Source organism: Antechinus flavipes, chromosome 5 (genome assembly GCF_016432865.1).
Source record: "Antechinus flavipes isolate AdamAnt ecotype Samford, QLD, Australia chromosome 5, AdamAnt_v2, whole genome shotgun sequence".
Classification (NCBI taxonomy): Eukaryota; Metazoa; Chordata; class Mammalia; order Dasyuromorphia; family Dasyuridae; genus Antechinus; species Antechinus flavipes.
Window position 1 is genome coordinate 18,373,495 of NC_067402.1, and position 19,119 is coordinate 18,392,613.

At 45.9% G+C, this 19,119-nt stretch overlaps 1 protein-coding gene across 2 annotated transcripts in view; it reads left to right on the forward strand.

Annotated features, from left to right (window-relative positions):
• The window catches only part of CHN2 (chimerin 2), a 263,201-nt gene extending 244,285 nt beyond the window's left edge, over positions 1-18,916 (forward strand). For both annotated transcript variants that reach the window (XM_052001780.1, XM_052001782.1), the window contains 6 exons: positions 6,378-6,462; positions 11,573-11,746; positions 12,960-13,037; positions 14,277-14,414; positions 15,786-15,891; positions 17,115-18,916. In XM_052001780.1, the coding sequence (XP_051857740.1) occupies positions 6,378-6,462; positions 11,573-11,746; positions 12,960-13,037; positions 14,277-14,414; positions 15,786-15,891; positions 17,115-17,286 (753 nt within the window). In that variant the 3' untranslated portion in view covers positions 17,287-18,916. The remainder of the gene's footprint in view (positions 1-6,377; positions 6,463-11,572; positions 11,747-12,959; positions 13,038-14,276; positions 14,415-15,785; positions 15,892-17,114) is intronic.
• The last annotated feature ends 203 nt before the right edge of the window (positions 18,917-19,119 follow it).

Here is a 19,119-nt window from a genome sequence, read left to right on the forward strand (position 1 = left end):
TTTTTTCAACAGCTTCAGTGCATCCTGTCTTTATTTTCACGGGACCTTGCCCTGATCTTTTAGTCCTCTCACTAGCTGGGCTTGTTTCTATCTTCTCCATATTTCTTTTCTGAGTTGATATATGAGTTCCCTCTATATCCATACCAGCCTCTTTAGACAAATCTCATTTTCCCCTCTTCATTGAAATAATTTAGTTCTGACTTCAGAATTGGAATAGACTACAGGCCAAATCACGTTGATTTCTCCCTTCTTTTACCTTCATCTGCCCCAGATCTGCAATCAGGAAGAGCCAAGTTCAAATATGATCTTATTCACTTGTGTTCCTGAGCAAGTCATTTTGTTTCTCTTTGCCTCCATTTGCTCAACTGTAAAATGGGGGTGATATTAGCATCTTCCGCACAGGGTTGTTGTGAGGATCAATGAAATAATATTTGTAAAGCATTTAGTTTAGTGCCTTCCCTGGCATGGAAGATGGGCTCATCCATGGGTACTCTGGTACCACATTGGACTAAATATTCTGCAGAAAGCATCTTTCTTAAATCTTAGAAAGAGAATGTAGTACAGAGGAAAAAGTGTCGGACCCCAAGAGAACAAGGGTTCCAAAAATCCAGCCCCCTGGGACCCGTATTCCTTCTGCCCTCTCTGGCCACTCATAAAATGAGGAGGTTGGACTGAGTGACCTCTGTGTTCTCATCTCTAAAAGATGGATTCCAGCCCAACTTGTTGCCAGAGAATCTCGGCTGCCCCCTAACTGGGCCTAAGCTGCCTCTCTGCATTTTCATGTGCTTCCTGCTTCCTAGCTCTGGTTTTGGGGGCCAAAGAGAACATAGTGACTCCTCCTTCTAGATCCCACTTGGAGAGAGTGACCACGGCCATCCCTGAAGACAAGATCAAGGCTACTCTTCTGGCTAAACATTCCCAGGCTGCAGGTGGCTGATGTCCAGGCCCTTCGTCACCCCGTGGCCCTTCCTTTGAAAATCCCCAAGTTATCACTTCTTATAATGTGGTTCCCGAGACCTCTTCCAGCACAGGAGCACGAGGCCAGACTCTGGCCACCCTTTTTTTGGACCCTGCCGCTCCCAAGGCTTTCGTGGTTGTGGTCAAAGCTCCCATGTTTCATGGTATTCTAGTGCACCTTTCATTCACAAAAACATCCTGAGTAGTTTCGGGTGCGTGACGGCCTTCCCATCTTGTATGGATGAAGCTGATTTTTTCTCTCATTAAATTTCATCTCCTTAGATTAAGCCCCTCATCCCAACCCCTGACTCTCCAGCTGTTTAGTTGTCATTCTCCAGCTTTTTGTTATCTGCAGATTTGACAAGAATACATCTATGTGCAGAGCACAGAACATTGACCTTGGAGTCACAAATACCTGATTAACTATGTGAACCTGAACCAGTCATTTGCCCTCTTAAATTGAGTTCCCTTATCTGCAAAATGGGGATAATCATAGCACCTACCTTACAGAGTTATTATGAGAACCAAATGAGATGATTATATATGCATTTTGTAAATCTTAAAGCCCTATATGTCTGCTCATTATTATCATTCAAGTCTTTGCTAAAAACATTATAGAGCATTCAAGTGGTGACCTCTTTCCACGGCAGCCCACTAACAACCTATCTTTGTAGCCAGAAGTCAACCACCTCTGGATCCACCTAATTATATCATTGTTTACCCTTGTCCCAAAGGAAAGTATGAGAGGTTTGATGCACTGTGTGGCTTTAGGCAAGCCCTATGGACTATGTTCCCAGGATCCACCTTTCTGCTCCAAAGGAAAGGGAATGAAGTTAGTCACTCTTTATGAACATGGTCATTTTCTAGCTATCAATACACATATTCATAGCTATTCCTCTAAATAATATATTCTAGAATTTTACCAGAAATCAAGTGGTCAATGGGCCTTAGGCTTTGCAGAAAAAGTTTTCCCCCATTTAAAGCAAACTAAGCCATTGGCTTGTCTCTGATCTATGTTAACCACAATGGACTCGTCTTCTTGTGGGCGTCTGTAGTTTATTGTGTAGCTCTCAGAAGTTACAGCTTCTTTCTTGGACTTTACTTCCTTGGATTGATCACTGGACATCTCCACAGCCGTTTTCCCTCTTTTATGATAGTTGGTTTTCCCCACGGTCTCTAGATTGGCAGCTATACAGAGAGAGATCTCTCCTTACTTCTTTCTTTAGAACCTTTGAGTGGATTTATTTGCAAGATGATAGAATTTTTTTTTACATCAGCCATGGTTAGTATATTGTATTTCTGAGCTCTTGTTCATCTTTCCTTTGTTTTAACCCATGATCTGTAAATCCGTGGGCAGACACGGAAGTGCAGACCTGCAATCCCAGCTTCCAGAGAGCTCAGGCTGGTGGATTGCTTCAGTCTGGGATTTCCGTTCCCTTGTCGTGTAAATCGGGCAGGTTTTGGCACTAACACTAATATCCCTCGGCCATTGCTCTGGCAGCGGATTGCCTGAGGATGGGCAAGTTGGGTACGGAGCAGGTCAAAGCTCCCATGTTCATCAGAGCTGGGATTGGGCCGTTTACTTCCAATTTGGGCAAGATTGAGAGGTTTTGTGTGAAAGAGAGAGAGACAAAGAAACACGCACCTGCTCCCAGAGAGAAACCCAGATCCCATCATCTGACCCCATTTATTTAACCAGCTTCTGATTTCCCTTCACTGGGCCCAGCAAAGAAATACCGCCCCGTCCTGAGAGTAACTGATTCCCTTCCTAGGACTCTGCCATTCTCGTCCAGGCTTCCTAGCGTTCTGACAGCATCATGTGTATGCACCTGGATCACCAAGGGTGGAGCTTAGACACCGTTCCGTCTTGGATCGGGGCCTTGGGAAAATGACAGAACTCTGCAGGAGCAATATCGGTTAGAGCATTTTGAGGGGATGGCAATAGAGTAGAGAAAGGATCCCAGGGGGCAAACCCAGCAGCCCTCACCTGCTCCAACAGGCTGCTCCAGAAGGTCTTCCCTGGGGAACCCTTCAGTGGGCAGGCGCTTTAACATGTGTGTCCACTAACTGTTGGCTTGGGAGGGAACTCTTCATGCCCAAAGCCTTGATCCTCCTCTGGGAGGAGTAGAAGTAGAAAAGAATGTTCCTTGAGTGCAGAGACCACCTTTGAATGCCTGATGTTCAGCACAATTCCTGGTACACAGTAGGTACTTAATACTTATTGACTGACTGACAAAACCATTCTCATGTATTTGAGGCTCACAACTACTTTATAGGGGAGAAAATGGAAGTCAAAGAGTTTGTGAGCTCACCAGCCTCACACGGCCAGGAAGTGTCAGAGGTGGAATGGAAAACTCGGGTCTTCCTTGACTCCCAGGCCAGTGTGCCCCGCGAGCCGTGTGTTCATCGGTGTTTGGGGGGTGATTTTTGTTTCTTTTGTTTTTGCCAGTTTGGGCCCAGATGTGTGATTTCACAGATAAATATTGGGAAAGTCCCTAATTCAGCGCCATTGGTGCCATTGACACCGACTTATCCAGAGGGAGGCTCTTATGGAAGCTGGTTTTATAGAACTGCAAGGTCCAAGTTCAGCAAATTTGGAGCAAATGCATCCTGGGTACTTGGGACTGGTCAAGCTGGGTCCTCCTCCCTTGGCTCCCGGGAGTGCTTTTAGAAGCTTTCCAGACCAGGCAATTATTGTTTTCTCGTGTTTTGGGTCTAAGGTATCTTATCTCCCACCACATCATCTTATCTCCCTGGCAAGGCTCAAGAATTCCAGGCAGACCACGACCACAGGCTCTCCATGACATTTGGGCAGTTCGGGCTGTGATAGTCTTGGACCAGCATTCTTCCTGTCTGGGGTATTTTCTTCCTGTCTGGGGTATTTTTGTTATAGCTCTTGAGTTTGCAAAATGTTCTTTCTCTAAAAACATGTTCAAGGGGAAAAAAATCAATAAACCTCAGAGGATGGAAAAAGTCGGTCAGTCGGGCTTTGAGATGGGTTGTGGTTGGGGAGGAGGGTACCGCGAACCTGCCCCCCAAATAAGGAGGAAACCTTTTGGCTTTGCTTTTAGGCAATTCCTCTGGGTCCCACAGGAATCGGGGACTCAATGGGGCTGAGTGAAATGGGTCAATATTTTAGCCCTGGGGAAAGGGCAGTGAAATGGTGCCGAGGGCCTGGAGCCAGAGAGTTCAGATTTGTTCTTACTACTAGCTGGGTGACCCTGAGCAAATCATTCTATCTCTGTCTGCCTCAGTTTCCTCACCTATAAAATGGGGAGAATAACCCCTATTGTGAGGATCAGATGAGATAATATTCGTAAAGCTTGATCTAAAAGGGCAATATAAAATGTGAAATATTAGTATTAAAACTAAATAAATTGTTACCAATCCAGACAGTTCACCAAATCACACTTAGAATTGGAAGGGAGCTCGTCCAACTCTTTCCCTTTCTAGATGAGGAAAATGAGTTCCAGGGCTGTGAAGTCATGCTCATGGTCACATAGCAACTCGGTGACAGAGAGGGGCTTGAACGCAATAGTTTTTTTTTAAAGGCACAAAATGCTTGGTTTCCACGAGAAATGATCTGTGAGCAGAAGCCCATCCCTCTCCTCACCCACAGTTGTACCAGCAGGAACTGCTTTTTCTTTTGCTGAGACTAAGCACCAGGATCAGGCACATATATGGGGCCTGAGTATTTTTGAGACCACTCGGATCTCCCCGAGGCAGCTTTGGGGAAATTGAGGTCCCAAGAGATGCAAAGGCCACACTTAAATATTTACTAGGCTGTTTAGTAAGCTTTCAGCTTCTTCTTATCACTGGGCCAGACTTTTTAAAAGCCTCCGAAATGTTTTGCTCTAATTGCTTCCAAATGCCCAATGATTATCTACAAAGACAGCCCCCCCCCCTTTTCTGATGTTCCTCTTTAGCAATAAAAACGGCCATTTAGACCCTTTACGTCTTCCAAAGCACTTTCTGTTCATCATCCCAACCGAGCCTCACAACCCTGAATTAAAAGCTTTATTCCTGTTTTGCAGATGAGGAAACCGAGACCCGGAGACTTCAGCTCTTACCCAAAAAAGGGATTTGAATCCAGGCATTTCTGACGCAGAGTTAGCATTCCTGGTTCAAAGTCACTCTTAGCTACCACACCAACAAGCTCGGTCTTTAATTGTTGTTGGGAGTGAGAGATAAGGAGCAACAGAGCAGACCCAGAATTTTGTGGATTTAGGGGATTCCTGGTGAGGAAATTAAGGCAGCCGCCTGCCAGCAAATGGTCTTAGCTTCCAGGGTGACTCAGTCAGCTCGAGTCAAGTATGACTTCTGACTGAGGCTGGGTCTCTACCCCCCACACTCCATGTTGCCATAGAAACGTTCACTTATTCCATGTTTGGTCTTTATTTATACACGCCAGCCCAGAATCCCAGAGCTGAAGCTCTGTAGCTTGTTTTGACGTCGGCCAAGGTTTTTTGAGTTGGGTTCTGCCTTCCTGAATGGGCCCAGGATCCCCCAAGTTAATGTGTTGGGTGGATATGGATATTGTGTGTGTGTGTGTGTGTGTGCGCTCAATATGGGAATTAAAACATATACTTTGTTCTTTTTTGCATTTCTTTTTTATAAATTATTTTGTAAAAATTTGTGAAAAAATATACAAGGGAAAGGTAGCCGTTTTTTACTAGCTTGTTTATATTATACATATAGATACAGACATAGAGATGGATATGTTTATATGTAGATATATATGTGTGTATACATATTAAAATGTATTTGTTAGATAGATGGCACATAGGCACTTATTGTAACTTAATAAATGTTTATTGATTGTATATATACATACATATACATGCAGAGTCTCCCCAAAATCTTAGTGCCTTTTAAACTTGAATAACCCTAAAACTGCTAAAAGATGGTTCTGATACCCTAAAACTAACTAATGAGAGAGAGAAGAGAGAGGAAGGGAGGGAAGGAGGGAGAGGAAGGAGACAGACTGAGTTTGTAGAAGTTGTTTCTTCTTTGTATATTGAAAAGTTTGTCTCTGTCTCTCTCTCTCTGTTTCTCAGAAATCCTTTTGATTACTCAGTTATAGCTTGGTTTTTGTAGCCATGAGCTTTTCATCCTTTGCCCCAAATATAACCCCCCTGTGTAATCTTTGTTAGCACAGACCCTTGTGTCTGTTCCACGATGGACCACTAGTGAGGGGGCGGGGTGGCTTGTGATATTTGAAAGATCAGATCTCCAAACCTCCCTTTGTTTTTTCTCTTTCAAACTCTGAACTATTGGGAGAAATGAGCCCCCCTGTGAGGGGCAGGTCCTCTGGACGGTCCAGGATCTTTTGTTCCATAACTTTAATTTACTTTTTCTTCCTCCCCGGTCTCTCCATTGCTCCAGGTTTGTTGATTTGTTTTTTCTCTTTTGAATCCCAGGTCCACACGTTCCGAGGGCCACACTGGTGTGAATACTGCGCCAACTTCATGTGGGGACTCATCGCGCAGGGCGTCAGGTGCTCAGGTAGTTGGGCCTTTTCTAGCTCCAAGAAACAGATACACGATTGATACATAAATAACAAAGATGAACGAGCTTCTCCCGGCCTTGTCCTCCCAGGTGACGACAGCGCATCTCAGTCCTTAGCAGGGAGACTCGGCGAGGTCTTCTCAAGGGCAAGGGAGGAAGTATTTTGTTGACTTGGTTTCTCTTTTCATTGAATAAATATGTGTTTTGTAACCCATCCCTCTTCCCATAATGAGCAAGGGCTTTGGAAAGTCCATGGAATGCATGAGTGAATCGGGAACACACCTGTTTCCTTAAACTAGAGTCTTTCTCTTCCTTTCTCACCCCCTCCCTACACTTCCCGACAAAAGATTGGACTTCGTATGGCCCTGCTCTGTTCTTTCTGCCATGAAATTGGTCGTGGAACTGAACTCTGTGGCCTGTTCTTGGTAACTGAGGGTCAAAGAGCACCACAAAAATGTAGGAATTTTCCCTGATGATGAGGCAGCAGAACATAGCTGTTAAAGAGCCTTATCTCAGAAGCAAGAAGAGATGGGTTGAAGTCCTTTAATCTGTCCTTAAAACCCTGAATGAATCCTTTAACCTCTTAGTATCCCAGGAAAACTCTCTCTAGCTTTTAATTTAGAAAGACGGAGCCAGTGGACTTTTAATAAAAAGAGCTTTCTCACCAGGAATACCCTTCACCAAAAAAATCACAAATATGGATTTAAAAAATCCTTGTTGATAGTTACAGCGGAATCACCTTTGTCTGGCTCTGTGGGGCCCAAATTGAGCCTGGTCCCGTCTCCTTAGAATGGGAGACATAGCTTTTCTCCAGGACAAAATATATATAAAAAGAAAAAATATTTATATATCAAAATATCAATAATCATGTTGTTAACTCGTTATCCAGTAGAGATCGCACAGATTTCTATCTTTCTTTCAGGCAAAGGGGTCAGTAATAAATGAAAAGTTAGAAGAAAGAAAACTACTCGGTTCCCGTTACTGAAAACACTCTCTCCTTCTCTCTCTCTCTCTCTCTCTCCTCTCTCTTTCTCTGTCTCTCTGTTTCTCTCTCTGTGTCTCTGTCTCTCCTTTCTCTTTCTCTGTTTCTGTCTCTCTCTCCTCTCTCTCTCTCTCTGTCTCTGTCTCTGTCTCTGTCTCTTTCTTTCTCTGTGTGTCTCTCTCTGTCTCTCTCCTCTCTCTCTCTGTGTCTCTCTCCTCTCTGTCTCTGTCTCTCTCCTCTCTCTTTCTCTCTCTCTGTCTCTTTCTTTCTCTGTGTGTGTCTCTCTCTGTCTCTCTCTCTCCCTCTCTCCCTCTCTCTCTCTCTCTGTCTCTTCCTTTCCTCTTTCTTTCTCTCTCTCTGTCTCTCTCTTTGTCTCTCTGTCTCTCTCTTTGTCTCTCCTCTCTTATTTATTTTAACTTGGGCGTTTCTGGAGGGCTTTCTAGCCATACAGCACATGGAATTCAATATTTTGTCTACTTCATATAAAACCTTCTCTTTTTAGAAAACATCAATATTTGAGCTTATGTAGATAAATAAGGGAAAGGCTTCTGGGAAGGCAGGGGAACAATAAGGGGAGTGACCCAGACCACGTTTTACCAAACAATCCCGTCTTAATCCCGAGAGCTTTTTTTGAAGGGCCCAAAGTCAGCCACGGTGCTTTGGGGCCACTTGGCCAAATTCACTCTCACAAAGGATGTCTCTTTTTTTTGGGGGGGGGGGATGATTCTCTGAGCTTTCTCCACCTTTCTGTAAAATTGGGGGTAAATTGGTTGGCTTAGAGATTCATTTCTTGGGTTGAGGGGAAAGAACCGAGGCAGTAATTAAAACATAAGAGGGATTTGGGTGTTAAAAGCTAAACTACTTTAGAACCCAGCAGGGTGATGGAGGTGCTAGCACCCTTCTGCCTTCCCAGCAACAAAGACGGCTCATGTAGGGCTCACATCTGATCCTTGCCGGGCCATTAAGACACAGAATCTCTCAGTCAGAAGGTAGCCGTCTGCCCACAGGATCATGGGTCTGCAGCTGGAAGGGGGGGAGGTAGAGGTCAGTTAGTCTGACTCCAGCACTTTAGAGAGGGAGTGCCCAGGGCCCAGGGAGGCTTTGTGAGTTGCCCAAGGCCACTTGGGGAATGTGAGAGGGATAAGATTTAAACTAAGTGACTTTTCTCAAAATTCCAAGTCCTGGCTGAGAAAGACTCTTCTCTCACAGAACTAAGGTTGTCCAGTCTCTGTTCCAAGACCTGCAGGGAGCTCCCTACCTCCCCCAGCAGCTCAGTCCACATTTAGAAGTTGGAGTTATATCGAGCCATAATTTGCCTTTTTGAACTCTCTTTTCCACTCGTTACTCCTATTGTCTTCCCATTACGGGACCTCCTAAGAGGTCCAGCCTCTTCATAGCCTCAAAGATATGCATTCTGGGACAATAATGATGTACATGAATGTAACAGCTGACATTGGTGTCAGGCTTTGAGCATGGCCGGGCAGTTTATATCCATTGCCCCGTTTGCCCAACCCTGGAAGGGAAGCACAGTTTTCATCCCATTCTTACAGAGGAGGAAACTGAGGCAAAAGGTGCTTAAGTGACTTGCCCAGAACCAGGTAATCTTTGGATCCAGGGCTTGCTGAGGTCCAAGTTCATGACAACAGGTGTCTCTCCCTGTCAGAGCTGCAGGTGTTACTGTTCCCATTTAAAAGATGAGGGAGCAGTAAGGAGCTTGCTCACGGTTATTCTAGTATCAGATGCAGGATTCAAATCCAGGATTCTCCTGGAAATCTGGTGCTCTCCCTACTCTAAACAGTTCCCATCGGACACCTCACACTTCCCAGGAATCAGAGCTATCCCAAAGTGGAGGGGGAGCCTCTGCAAGTGACCTTGCATGTTTGTGAGCCAGGAGTTCTTGACCTTTTCTGGGCGTCAATCCATTGGTGCTTATGAACCTCTTCTTTCTTTTTTTCCCTCTCTTCTCTTTCCTTTTTTCTTTCTTTTTTTGTTTTTGTTTTGTTTTGTTTGCCGAGGCAATTGGGGTTAAGTGACTTGCCCAGGGTCACACAGCCAGGAAGTGTTAAGTACCTGAGATCAGATTTGAACTCAGGTCCTCCCTACTTCAGGATTGATGCTCTATTCACTGAGCCACCCAGCGGCCCTACTTTCTTTCTTTTTTTATTGAAGTTTCTTATTTTCAAAACATATGCAAAGATAATTTTTCCACACTGACCCTTGAAAAACCTTGTTGAACCTTTTCTTTGAATCATGTTTTTAAATACCTAAAATAAAACTACAAAGAAAATAAATTATATTGCAAAACCTTCATAAAAAGAGTTAAAAACAAGTTCCTGTGGCTCTGAAGAAGGTGGGCTGGCTTCTTGGCAAGTTGAGGTGGGAGCTGGAGATTCCCCGAGTCTCCAGGAAGCCGTTGTCCAGTGAGAGGCTCTTGTTAACGGGTTGAGTTGATTCTCACCATGCTCTGCCCGCTTCTCATTGGCTGAGAATTTCCATTAGTGGGTGCCACCTGCTGAGGTGGTTTTTATAGCTTCAGTGAACCCCGGTGCCCCCTTTCAGCTGGGGATTTCTATGGGCTCTATAAATAATGACTCTAATTATTCTATTACATGGCCCCATGATGCACAGAGAGCCCCATCGTGTACTGGCTAGGGGCCAGCTCTTCATTATTACTACTTATGCAGGTGTCAAAATAAAGCTTGTATTGTGGGAGGAAATGGAGGTCCTTTGACTGACTGTCAAGGAAGGCTTAGAAACTGTAAAGGGAAAGTGGGGGGAGCAGGCTTTGGGGTCCCCCGCCAGGTGGCTGCAGGAAGCCCGTGCTAAAAATTCACCCCATTCGGGGCAGAAATTGGGAGTTCAAACTGTCTCAGAGCTGAAAGTTCAACCTCCATATTTTACAGATGAGAAAACAGGCCCATGGAGATTCAATGACTTAGCTCAGCTTAGAATGTAAACTCCATGAGGGAAGGGATTGTCAGACTTTTGTCTTTGCGACTCCAGCATCTGGCGTATAGTAGTAACATATGAATGGTTAATTAACTTAATAAATAATTGCTTGATTGATAGCGTTGAGAAACACTGCTGGAACTTCTCAGGATCTATTATCTAGAGTGGTCTCCAAGAGAAAAATCAATGAGCCTGGAGCCGGGTAATCTGACTTAAATGCCAGTTTCACAAATAAATAGAATTGGTGCCTCAAGGCAAGATACCTATGCTCTCTGGGCCTCAGTTTCTCCTTTTGTTAAAAATGGGAGTCCTCCTTTTTTCTGGAGCCCAAAGGAGATCATGTATGTGAAACATTTTGTGACCAGCAAGTGCTGTGTTTAAAAATGTTATTACAGAATTATGGCTATTAATAATGATTATTGGTTCATAAATAGGTTGATTGCATTTTCTTGGAGGAAAGTGTAGTCAAGGAAATAATCTTATAAGGATTTAGTGAAGTAGATGAGAATTTAAATAAAAAATAGATTTTTGTAGTCTTTCCTTTAAAGTCATCTGAATACAGAGAAACATAAAAAATATATATGTTCTTGGTGCGGCGAGGTGTAAAAATGTAAACAATTCCCTACCGGAGATGTAAAAATCAGGCAAAATTGTAGCAGTGGGGAAAGTTGTCCCCTCTCCCCCCAAAATAAAATTATTCATCAATAAATGAGGCTTCAGCTTTCATTCCCAGGAACCACCATTTAAAGCGGCTTTAACCAGGCTTTCTGCTGCTCACAGATAATAAAATACTGGATGTAGGTTTTTCCTTCTTCAAGGATCAGGGTAAAGAGTAAAAGTGGTTTTGCATTCGGGTTTCCTTAGTGGTGCTTCCTGGTCCGATAGTAGCCCCGATTCACCAGAGAATGATCTCTAAAAGTCCCTTTTAGCTTTAATTAGAGCCGATAAATTCGCTATTAAGCAAAGTAAGATGTATCCCCAGATGTGTCAGGACATGCTAAGACATGGTCTCCAGACTGGGACCGTTCACCATCACTGTGAGCATCTCGACCATCGAGGGGAATATTCTTCGGACCTCCCCTTGCCCACATGACAGAACAAATCAGTCATCACAAACTCGGGGCAGACTTTGAGAAGCAGGTCAAGAACTAACCAAATCCTCCTTTTTCCCCCCAGACTGCGGCCTGAATGTCCACAAGCAGTGCTCCAAGCACGTTCCCAACGACTGCCAGCCGGACCTCAAGCGCATCAAGAAAGTCTACTGCTGTGACCTCACCACCCTGGTGAAGGCCCACAACACCCAGAGGCCCATGGTGGTGGACATGTGCATCCGGGAGATCGAGGGCAGAGGTTGGCAAGAGTTCGGGGGCTAACATTGCTCTGGTTGGGCGTTTAGGCTGGGAAGGCCCTGTCCCTCGGGGTGGAAGGAATCCTTTATGACAGAATCCACAGATTTCCTCCCCACCCTTCTCCCTCCAGATGCAGTAGGTCAAGTACTATGGGTGGAGTCAAAAAGAGCAGAATTCCAAACACAAATTCTCCTAGGATGTGGAGAAGGGAATTTCCATATTGGAAATTCCCACATGGTGACTAAATCACCCATCCTAAAAATTCCTTCTCTATAATCTCAACGGATTCTAAAAATTCACAATATAAGTCAAGTTAAGAAAAGTGTTTGCCTAGAAAGACAAGATCTAGAAAACCACAAAGAAAATATATCTCTCACTTCTTTTTCACCATATAATGAAATATCTGAGGCAGGCTTGAACCTAGGTTTTCCTGTCCATTTCCTGGCCCATTCTCTACCACAAAACACTGACACTATGTGCTCATTGTGCTAAACTAGGTGCCCACTGTGGAGTTCAGATTGGTTTAACGCTCCCTAACTATCCCTTTCATGTATTAAGCTCTTACGATGTGCAAGGTCCTGTTAGGTTCTGGGATGAACAGCAATGAAGCAAATAGAAAGACTTCTAGCAAAGGAAGGGAAGCATTAATGATGAAAGATTCTCCCCAGTGGCTGATGGACAGTTCAGAAAAGGGCCTGGAATAAATATATTTATATATATTGGATTTAACTTGTATTTTATTTATTGAATTACTTGTCATCCAGAGAGGGGGTGAGGGGAAGGGGGGGAAATCTCAAAGCACAAGGTTTTGCAAAGGGTCATTGTTGAAAAATTATCCGAGTATGTGTTTTGAAAATAAAAAGCTGGAATAAAAAAAGAAGTGACTGGACACACAGGGCAGCTCTTTAACAGACTGAGGAGCTCAGGAACCGACGGAGACCAGGCTTTCTCCAGAAGGGAATAGCCAGGATCCCCTTAACCCAAGTCGTTCTTACATGTTCTCCAAGTGCCTCCGCCACTTTCCAGGGGGAGCAAGTATCTGAGGTCCCACAGCCAGTGGGCAGTTTCTCCTCCCTCTGAGGCAATGCTTTCTCCACTCAGCGCCCTCTCTGTCCTTATTCTGCTGGCTGGGCAGCGGCTGTCATTTCCTCTTCAGGCTTAGTGTTTTGCAGGGTCGGGGGCTGAATTTGAGCCTCTGTGCTCTCCTTTTTCAGGCTTAAAGTCCGAAGGCCTTTACAGAGTGTCGGGGTTCACTGAACACATCGAAGACGTCAAGATGGCTTTCGACAGAGGTGAGCCTGGGGATTCCCTCTTGCCTCCGTTGCCCGTCGACACCCTCCCAGTGAACGGGAGTGACAGTGACCCTAGTTTATGAGCAGCTCCTTTGTTTCCACTCACGAGTATCCTGCTGAAGAGTGAGACCCAGGGGGCAGAGCTCCCAGCACAGACCCCCACGAAGTAGCCAGCTTTCCTAGGCTGTGACCGTTGGGATGCTCTGAGAGGGAGAAGCACTTAAAACCTAAGAGCCAAGTTCAAATCTCCCCAGACATTTAATGGTGGTGTGTCCCTTAAACAAGTCACATGATCCTATGTGTTTTTTATTTTCTCATCTGAGAAATGAAGGGCCCCCTAAGGACACTCCCAACTCATCCTAAGAAAACAGGTTCTTCTTCTGAAGCTTTTACTCTGAAACCCCATTTCTGACTCTCCCAATGTCAATGGACTCCCATCCCACTGGCTGTGTCTAGAACTGACTCCCCTCCCACCAGCCATATCTGGAAGGGACTCTCCTCCCAATCTACCTTAGATTTAATTCCACCATATTTATTTTGTATTTAATCTGTATATATTTGTGCATGTACCTGCTAGATCTCCCAGTAAAATGGAAGTTTTTAAGGGCAGGAAATGTGTCATTAATGTCTTTATATCCTCAGTGCTTGAAACATAGTAGTCTAGAGCCCTCGGGACTCCTCAAACTGTAAGCTTCGTCTTCTTGTCTTTAGATTACAGAAACGTCAGTTTTCTCTTATTTTATCTACTTACCTCTCAGAATCAACTTAATTCAGTGAATGTTTAATAACTGCCTGTTATGTGCAAAAGTCAGTATTTGGGGTAGTGGAGACACAATGAGAAAAGAAAAGAAAAAAAGGTTCTTCCTCAGGAAGTTTATATTTTACTAGTGGAATATCCTGGGCATTCTTGAACTGAAAGGTGGTTGCTCAAAACCTGAGATGAGAACAGTTGTTATTGGATTTTTTTCCCCTCCTTCCTCTCCTTCCATGGCCTCCCTTTTTATTTTCTATTTTCCTCCCTCCTTCATGATCCTTCATCTCCCCTTTTTCCTTTTTCCCTTTCTTCCTTTTCTTTCCTTTACCATCCCTTCCTTTAGTTCCCTCTTTTTCCTTTCTCTCACTACTTTCCCTTCCTTTTCTTTCCCTCCTCTTGCCTCCTTCTAATTTTATTTCCGCTTTAAAGTACCCACGGATAAACGGAGGCCCGAGTTAGTAATGGATGTCTCGGCTCTGTCCTAGACGGTGAGAAGGCGGATATATCTGCCCACATATATCCCGACATCAACATCATCACGGGGGCATTGAAGCTGTACTTCCGAGACTTACCGATTCCCGTCATCACATATGATACCTACGCCAAGTTTATAGACGCAGCCAGTAAGTATCAAGCGCTTTGCTAGAGTCATTCCGGTTTTGTTTAAGCAAAGAGCTTCCGAGTACAAGAAAATGAAAATTTTGGGGGCCCAAACCGGACGTTTATACAAGACTGTCTCTGCCCCTTTTCCATTTGTTACCATGGCCACCAGCTCTTGGTGACTAACATCTGTTATGGTGAGAGCCGATGTTTTCCTGAGTTCAAATCCAGGCTAAGACAAATACTAGGTGTGAGATCTTGGGCAGGCTCCTTCACTCATTTTGCCTCAGTTTTCTCATCTATAAAATGAACTGGAGAAGGAAATGGCCAATCACTTTGGTTGCCAAGAAAACCCAAAGTGGGATCAACTGAAATGACCGAAGAATAACTATCACAGTGGTTGTCACATGGTAAACACTGTATAAATGTCAGCTTTTGTTGTTAGTGGAAAGTGTGCTGGATTTGGAGTCCCAGGAGCATCGCTGCAGGATGAAACTGGACTGGACTCATTTCTAACTTCCCTTCTGCCGGAGATCTTGCCCACTTCCCTGTCGGCCCAAGAACCGTGGTTTATTCAGGAACCTCGCACCTGCCGCTTCTAACAGCTTTTAGCTTTTTAACCCTTCCTGAACCCTGTTGGTGTGACATCATTCAATAGGTTCTGAAACTTGAGCCTCCTTCGGGTTTCCCACGACATTCATTTAACTCCAGTCCAATAAACCTTAGCTTCCTTCAGAGCCTGCTCGGACCTCACCAGCTCTACAGCTTTTCCTTTCTCCTCCAATGTTAGTATTATCTCACGCTTGAAAGTACCTGGTAGTTATTTTTCTGTGCACAGGTTTTATTTTCTCCTCCCTCCCTCTTCTCCAACTTAAGGTACTTGGGGACTGGGAATGGTAATAGAGAGTTTTGATTAAGGGTGTGAGGAAGGTCTCTTCCCCCCATATAATTTTTCTGGAAGCATTCGGGTTTTAACTTTCCCTGGCTCTGCCTTCCTGTTCCTTCAGCAAGTGTGTGATTGGTGCTGTAGAGCGCCCTGTTATTTAGCCATCTGTTAACGAGGGCCCAGCTCCCAGTCCTCCCCACCTTGCTGCACAGACAGGCACCCGATGGGCACTCGAGAGGTGCCCGGCTCCCTTTGCCACTAGAAGGAAGAACTAGGGCCCGTTTGCCAGTGGAAACAAGCGCCTGCCCTAGCTCTCTGGGGTCCTTGCCAGGAATGGCCGATTTTAGATGAGAACTTCTCGGGTCGTTTCTCCTCGGACAGCTGTCGGACTTTATTTCAAAACAAAACTAAGTTTCTTAAATCGGCAGCCCCGAAGCAGAGGGTCGCCTTCTTCTACTCTGTACAGCCTGGGCCTGGGCGCTGACTTTCGTGCCTTCTGATTCCACAGAAATCTCCAATCCAGATGAGAGGTTAGAGGCCGTCCATGAGGTCTTACTGCTGCTGCCCCCTGCGCATTACGAGACGCTCAGATACCTGATGATTCACCTCAAGAAGTAAGTGCACCCTCACATACCAGGTGGCTTCCGCCATCTTTGCACGAGGGGAGGGGTGGAACACGAGAGCTTTTTTATACGCTCTCGTGGAGGCTCAGCTGCCCTGGAGTTTTCCCAGCTCACCCACCCACCTGCCTCCCTTTCTGGCCCATGCTCCCTTCTTCCTCCTCAGCGCAGCCATTAGCCCCCAGGGTCCCTCACCAGCCCTGTCCCTGTCTTCTGTCGTGCCTCGCCCTGGTCCTGGACTTCTGTCTTGCCTCTCTCTGCCTCCGGTGTGTGAAAGTGGGAGCCCTGGAATTAGAAATTCCCAATCCTGGGGATCCTGGGTTTGCCCCTCACTTCTCTTGTGACTTTGGACAAATCAGTTCTCACCTCTCAGAGCCTGCATTACTTAAGGCTCTCGGGGCCCCCGATGTCTCTTCCATTCTCCCTGTGGGTGCCCTGGTCTGGGGCTCCTGTACCCCTTCAGTGTAGGATCTCCTTTTGCTAATTTCTCTGCTCTTCCAGAAGGAAAGCTCACCATGTTGAGCCAGCTCCCAAGATGGAGCAAACTCCCTTAGGATGATGGATAATGGGCACGTGTGTTGAAAGTGCAGAGCAAGCACTAGAGAGCAGGGGGCCATTACCTATTTTTAGTTTCCATAGAACCGATTTAAAACAAAACCAGACTTGGGTATGTTTAAATTTCATCACATTCTCCTGTGGAGAGCCTGCCTTGGGCCTGGAAGCCAGGGTGTCCGGGGTGGGAGTGGGGGGGGGGAAGGGGGAAGGGAGGGGGGAAGGAGACAAGCATTAGTCACTGAGGTGAAGTCAGGGAGAGAGAGAAACCAAACTCCCATAAATACCATCTTTTAGATAAGTCAGAACTTGGATTCTTGGAGTCCTCTTTAACTGATTCTCTCTATGGCCAAAGATAAATCATTTATATTTCTTTTTCCTTAATTTTCCCACCTATAAAATGGGCTTTATGCTTGTTCTGTTCCTCTTCAGACAGTTGAAGGAGGATCGATGACTAATGAACCCCTTAAGAGCAGGGATTCTGGGCTTTTTTGGCTTTCCACTCCCAGCCTAGTACCAGGTACACAGTAAGCACTCAGTAAGTGCTTATGGAATCCCACACCCCATCTCAAAGTAAGATTCTAGAAGTCACCCAGTGGGCGCCTTTTAGCCCGGGTCTCCTCTGGCGATGAGTCCCACGGGAAGGTGACGCCCGTGTCTTTCAGAGTCACGCTGAACGAGAAGGAGAACTTCATGAACGCCGAGAACCTGGGGATCGTGTTCGGCCCCACCTTGATGAGGCCCCCCGAGGAGAGCACCCTCGCCACCCTCAATGACATGCGGTACCAGAAGCTCATCGTACAGATTTTAATCGAGAACGAAGACGTCCTGTTCTGAGCCGAGGGGGAAGCGGGCCCATGGCCTCGGCCGGCCCAGCCCATAAGGCCGCGGGAATGAAAACACTTCTTGTTTTGCCCGGCTTTATTTTTTAAACAAAGAAAAGGAGCTCCTGGCCCCCGGGGGGATGCTCTCGTCTCATGGACGCACCCCTCTCTGAGGAAGGTGAGGGGCAGGTGAGAAAACCCTCTGCCGCGGGCCTCCAGCCCGACCACTTGTGTGTGTGTGTTCTGAGGAAGAGCACTGGATCCTGTTTAACTTATGAAGAGAACGCAGACCTTTTCAGCAGCGGTGTCGTCGGGCACGCAAGTGGCCCCTCCCTCGGGGGCAGCTTCCTCAGACATTTCCCACCTGCTAAAAAGACAAATCTTTAAGTCAAATGTTGGACAGAACCTATATTATAAAATTTATTTTTTACGTTAATGAACGGTAAGAATGGTATTTTATTTTAGCAAAAGAGAACTTGATGCAGTGCATTTATTATCACCCCTCACTAGACCCCCTTCTCCCCCCGGGGCTCCGGGACCATAGGGACCCCTCCCGCAGTATTATCTCGGCGTACCTCCAGTCTAACTTCCCAAGGCAAGGCCACACGTCGCCCCGGCTTTCTGGAGCTTCCCTGTCTCCTTGTAGAGCGCCAGCATGGCGGCTTCACGCTCCCCGCTTCAAACCGCTTGAGTTTCCAAAGGCTCAGTTTGGAGAATGGCCTCCCGTCCCCCGTTGGGTCTTCCAGTGCGGGTCGCTTGGAAGGAAAGGGGGTGGGGGTCAGAGGGAACCTTTGGCTGCTGCTTCTGGGGGGGCTTTGAAAATTAACTTGTTCAAGGCAAAGGTAGCTCCTCGTCGTACTGGTGAAGGTTGAGCTGCGGGAGAAAAGTGGAGGTTCTGTCGGAAGTGGTTCCCATTCCAACCCAACGACATTTATTTATTGATAAAGAGCCCATGATCCACGAGGCACCGGCTGAGCCTGGGGAGAGATCAAACAAAAGCCTGGCCTTTATTACGGATTGTTCTTACTTGGGGGGAGTTTAGTTCTCCCGAGTCCGTTATTCCTCCCAGAAGCCCCTCTCTAATTGGTTATTTAAGCCCCTCCTGGTTCTGTTTTCTTTGTTGTTCATTTGTGTTTTTTTAATATGCTTCTTTGCACCTAAATTCCCACCCAGACAAAATCTTACAAATATACTCAAACCACTGCCAGATCGTTACCGATTTAATTGTGATTTTTTAAAATCTTTCCTCTAATTGTCTGAATCGTGTGATTTAGCCATTCACTGTTCTCTGAGTGATCTCATAAAGTGAAATTGATTATCGATATTTCATTGTGTGCAAAGTGAAGCAGACAGAGGAGGAGGGAAAGGACGAAGAGTGCATTCTGGGTCCTCCGAGAGAGGGAGGAGTCACAAGGGCTACGGGCCTCGGCAGCCCGATTGCACAGTATGTGTGTGGGGAGGATCCTGGGGCCGCCCTTCCACTCCCGGGTCCCCCAGGGCCGTCCCGCTTCGTTGTAGCGTGTGTAATTCTTGATACTGTCATAAAAAATTATCTGGAAATGGTTTTATTTTGTGAAGTGAACCTTCTTTGTAATTTATGAGAGTGTAAATGGAAGAAAGAAACATTAAATGTATGGAGAGCTCTTGTGGCTGTCGTGTCGGTTCCGAAGGGAGGCGGTGGCCAAGCGCTTTGGGCTCGGGAGGATGGCGGGTGGTGGGCGGTCCTGAAGGTGTGAAGGGAAAAATGGAGGTTCATAAACGGCCCGGGGGCCAGAGTTAGGTCTGGACTTCTCCTCAACTCTGTCTTCGGCCAGCTCTCCTCCCGGGCTCTGAAGTCCGCAGATGA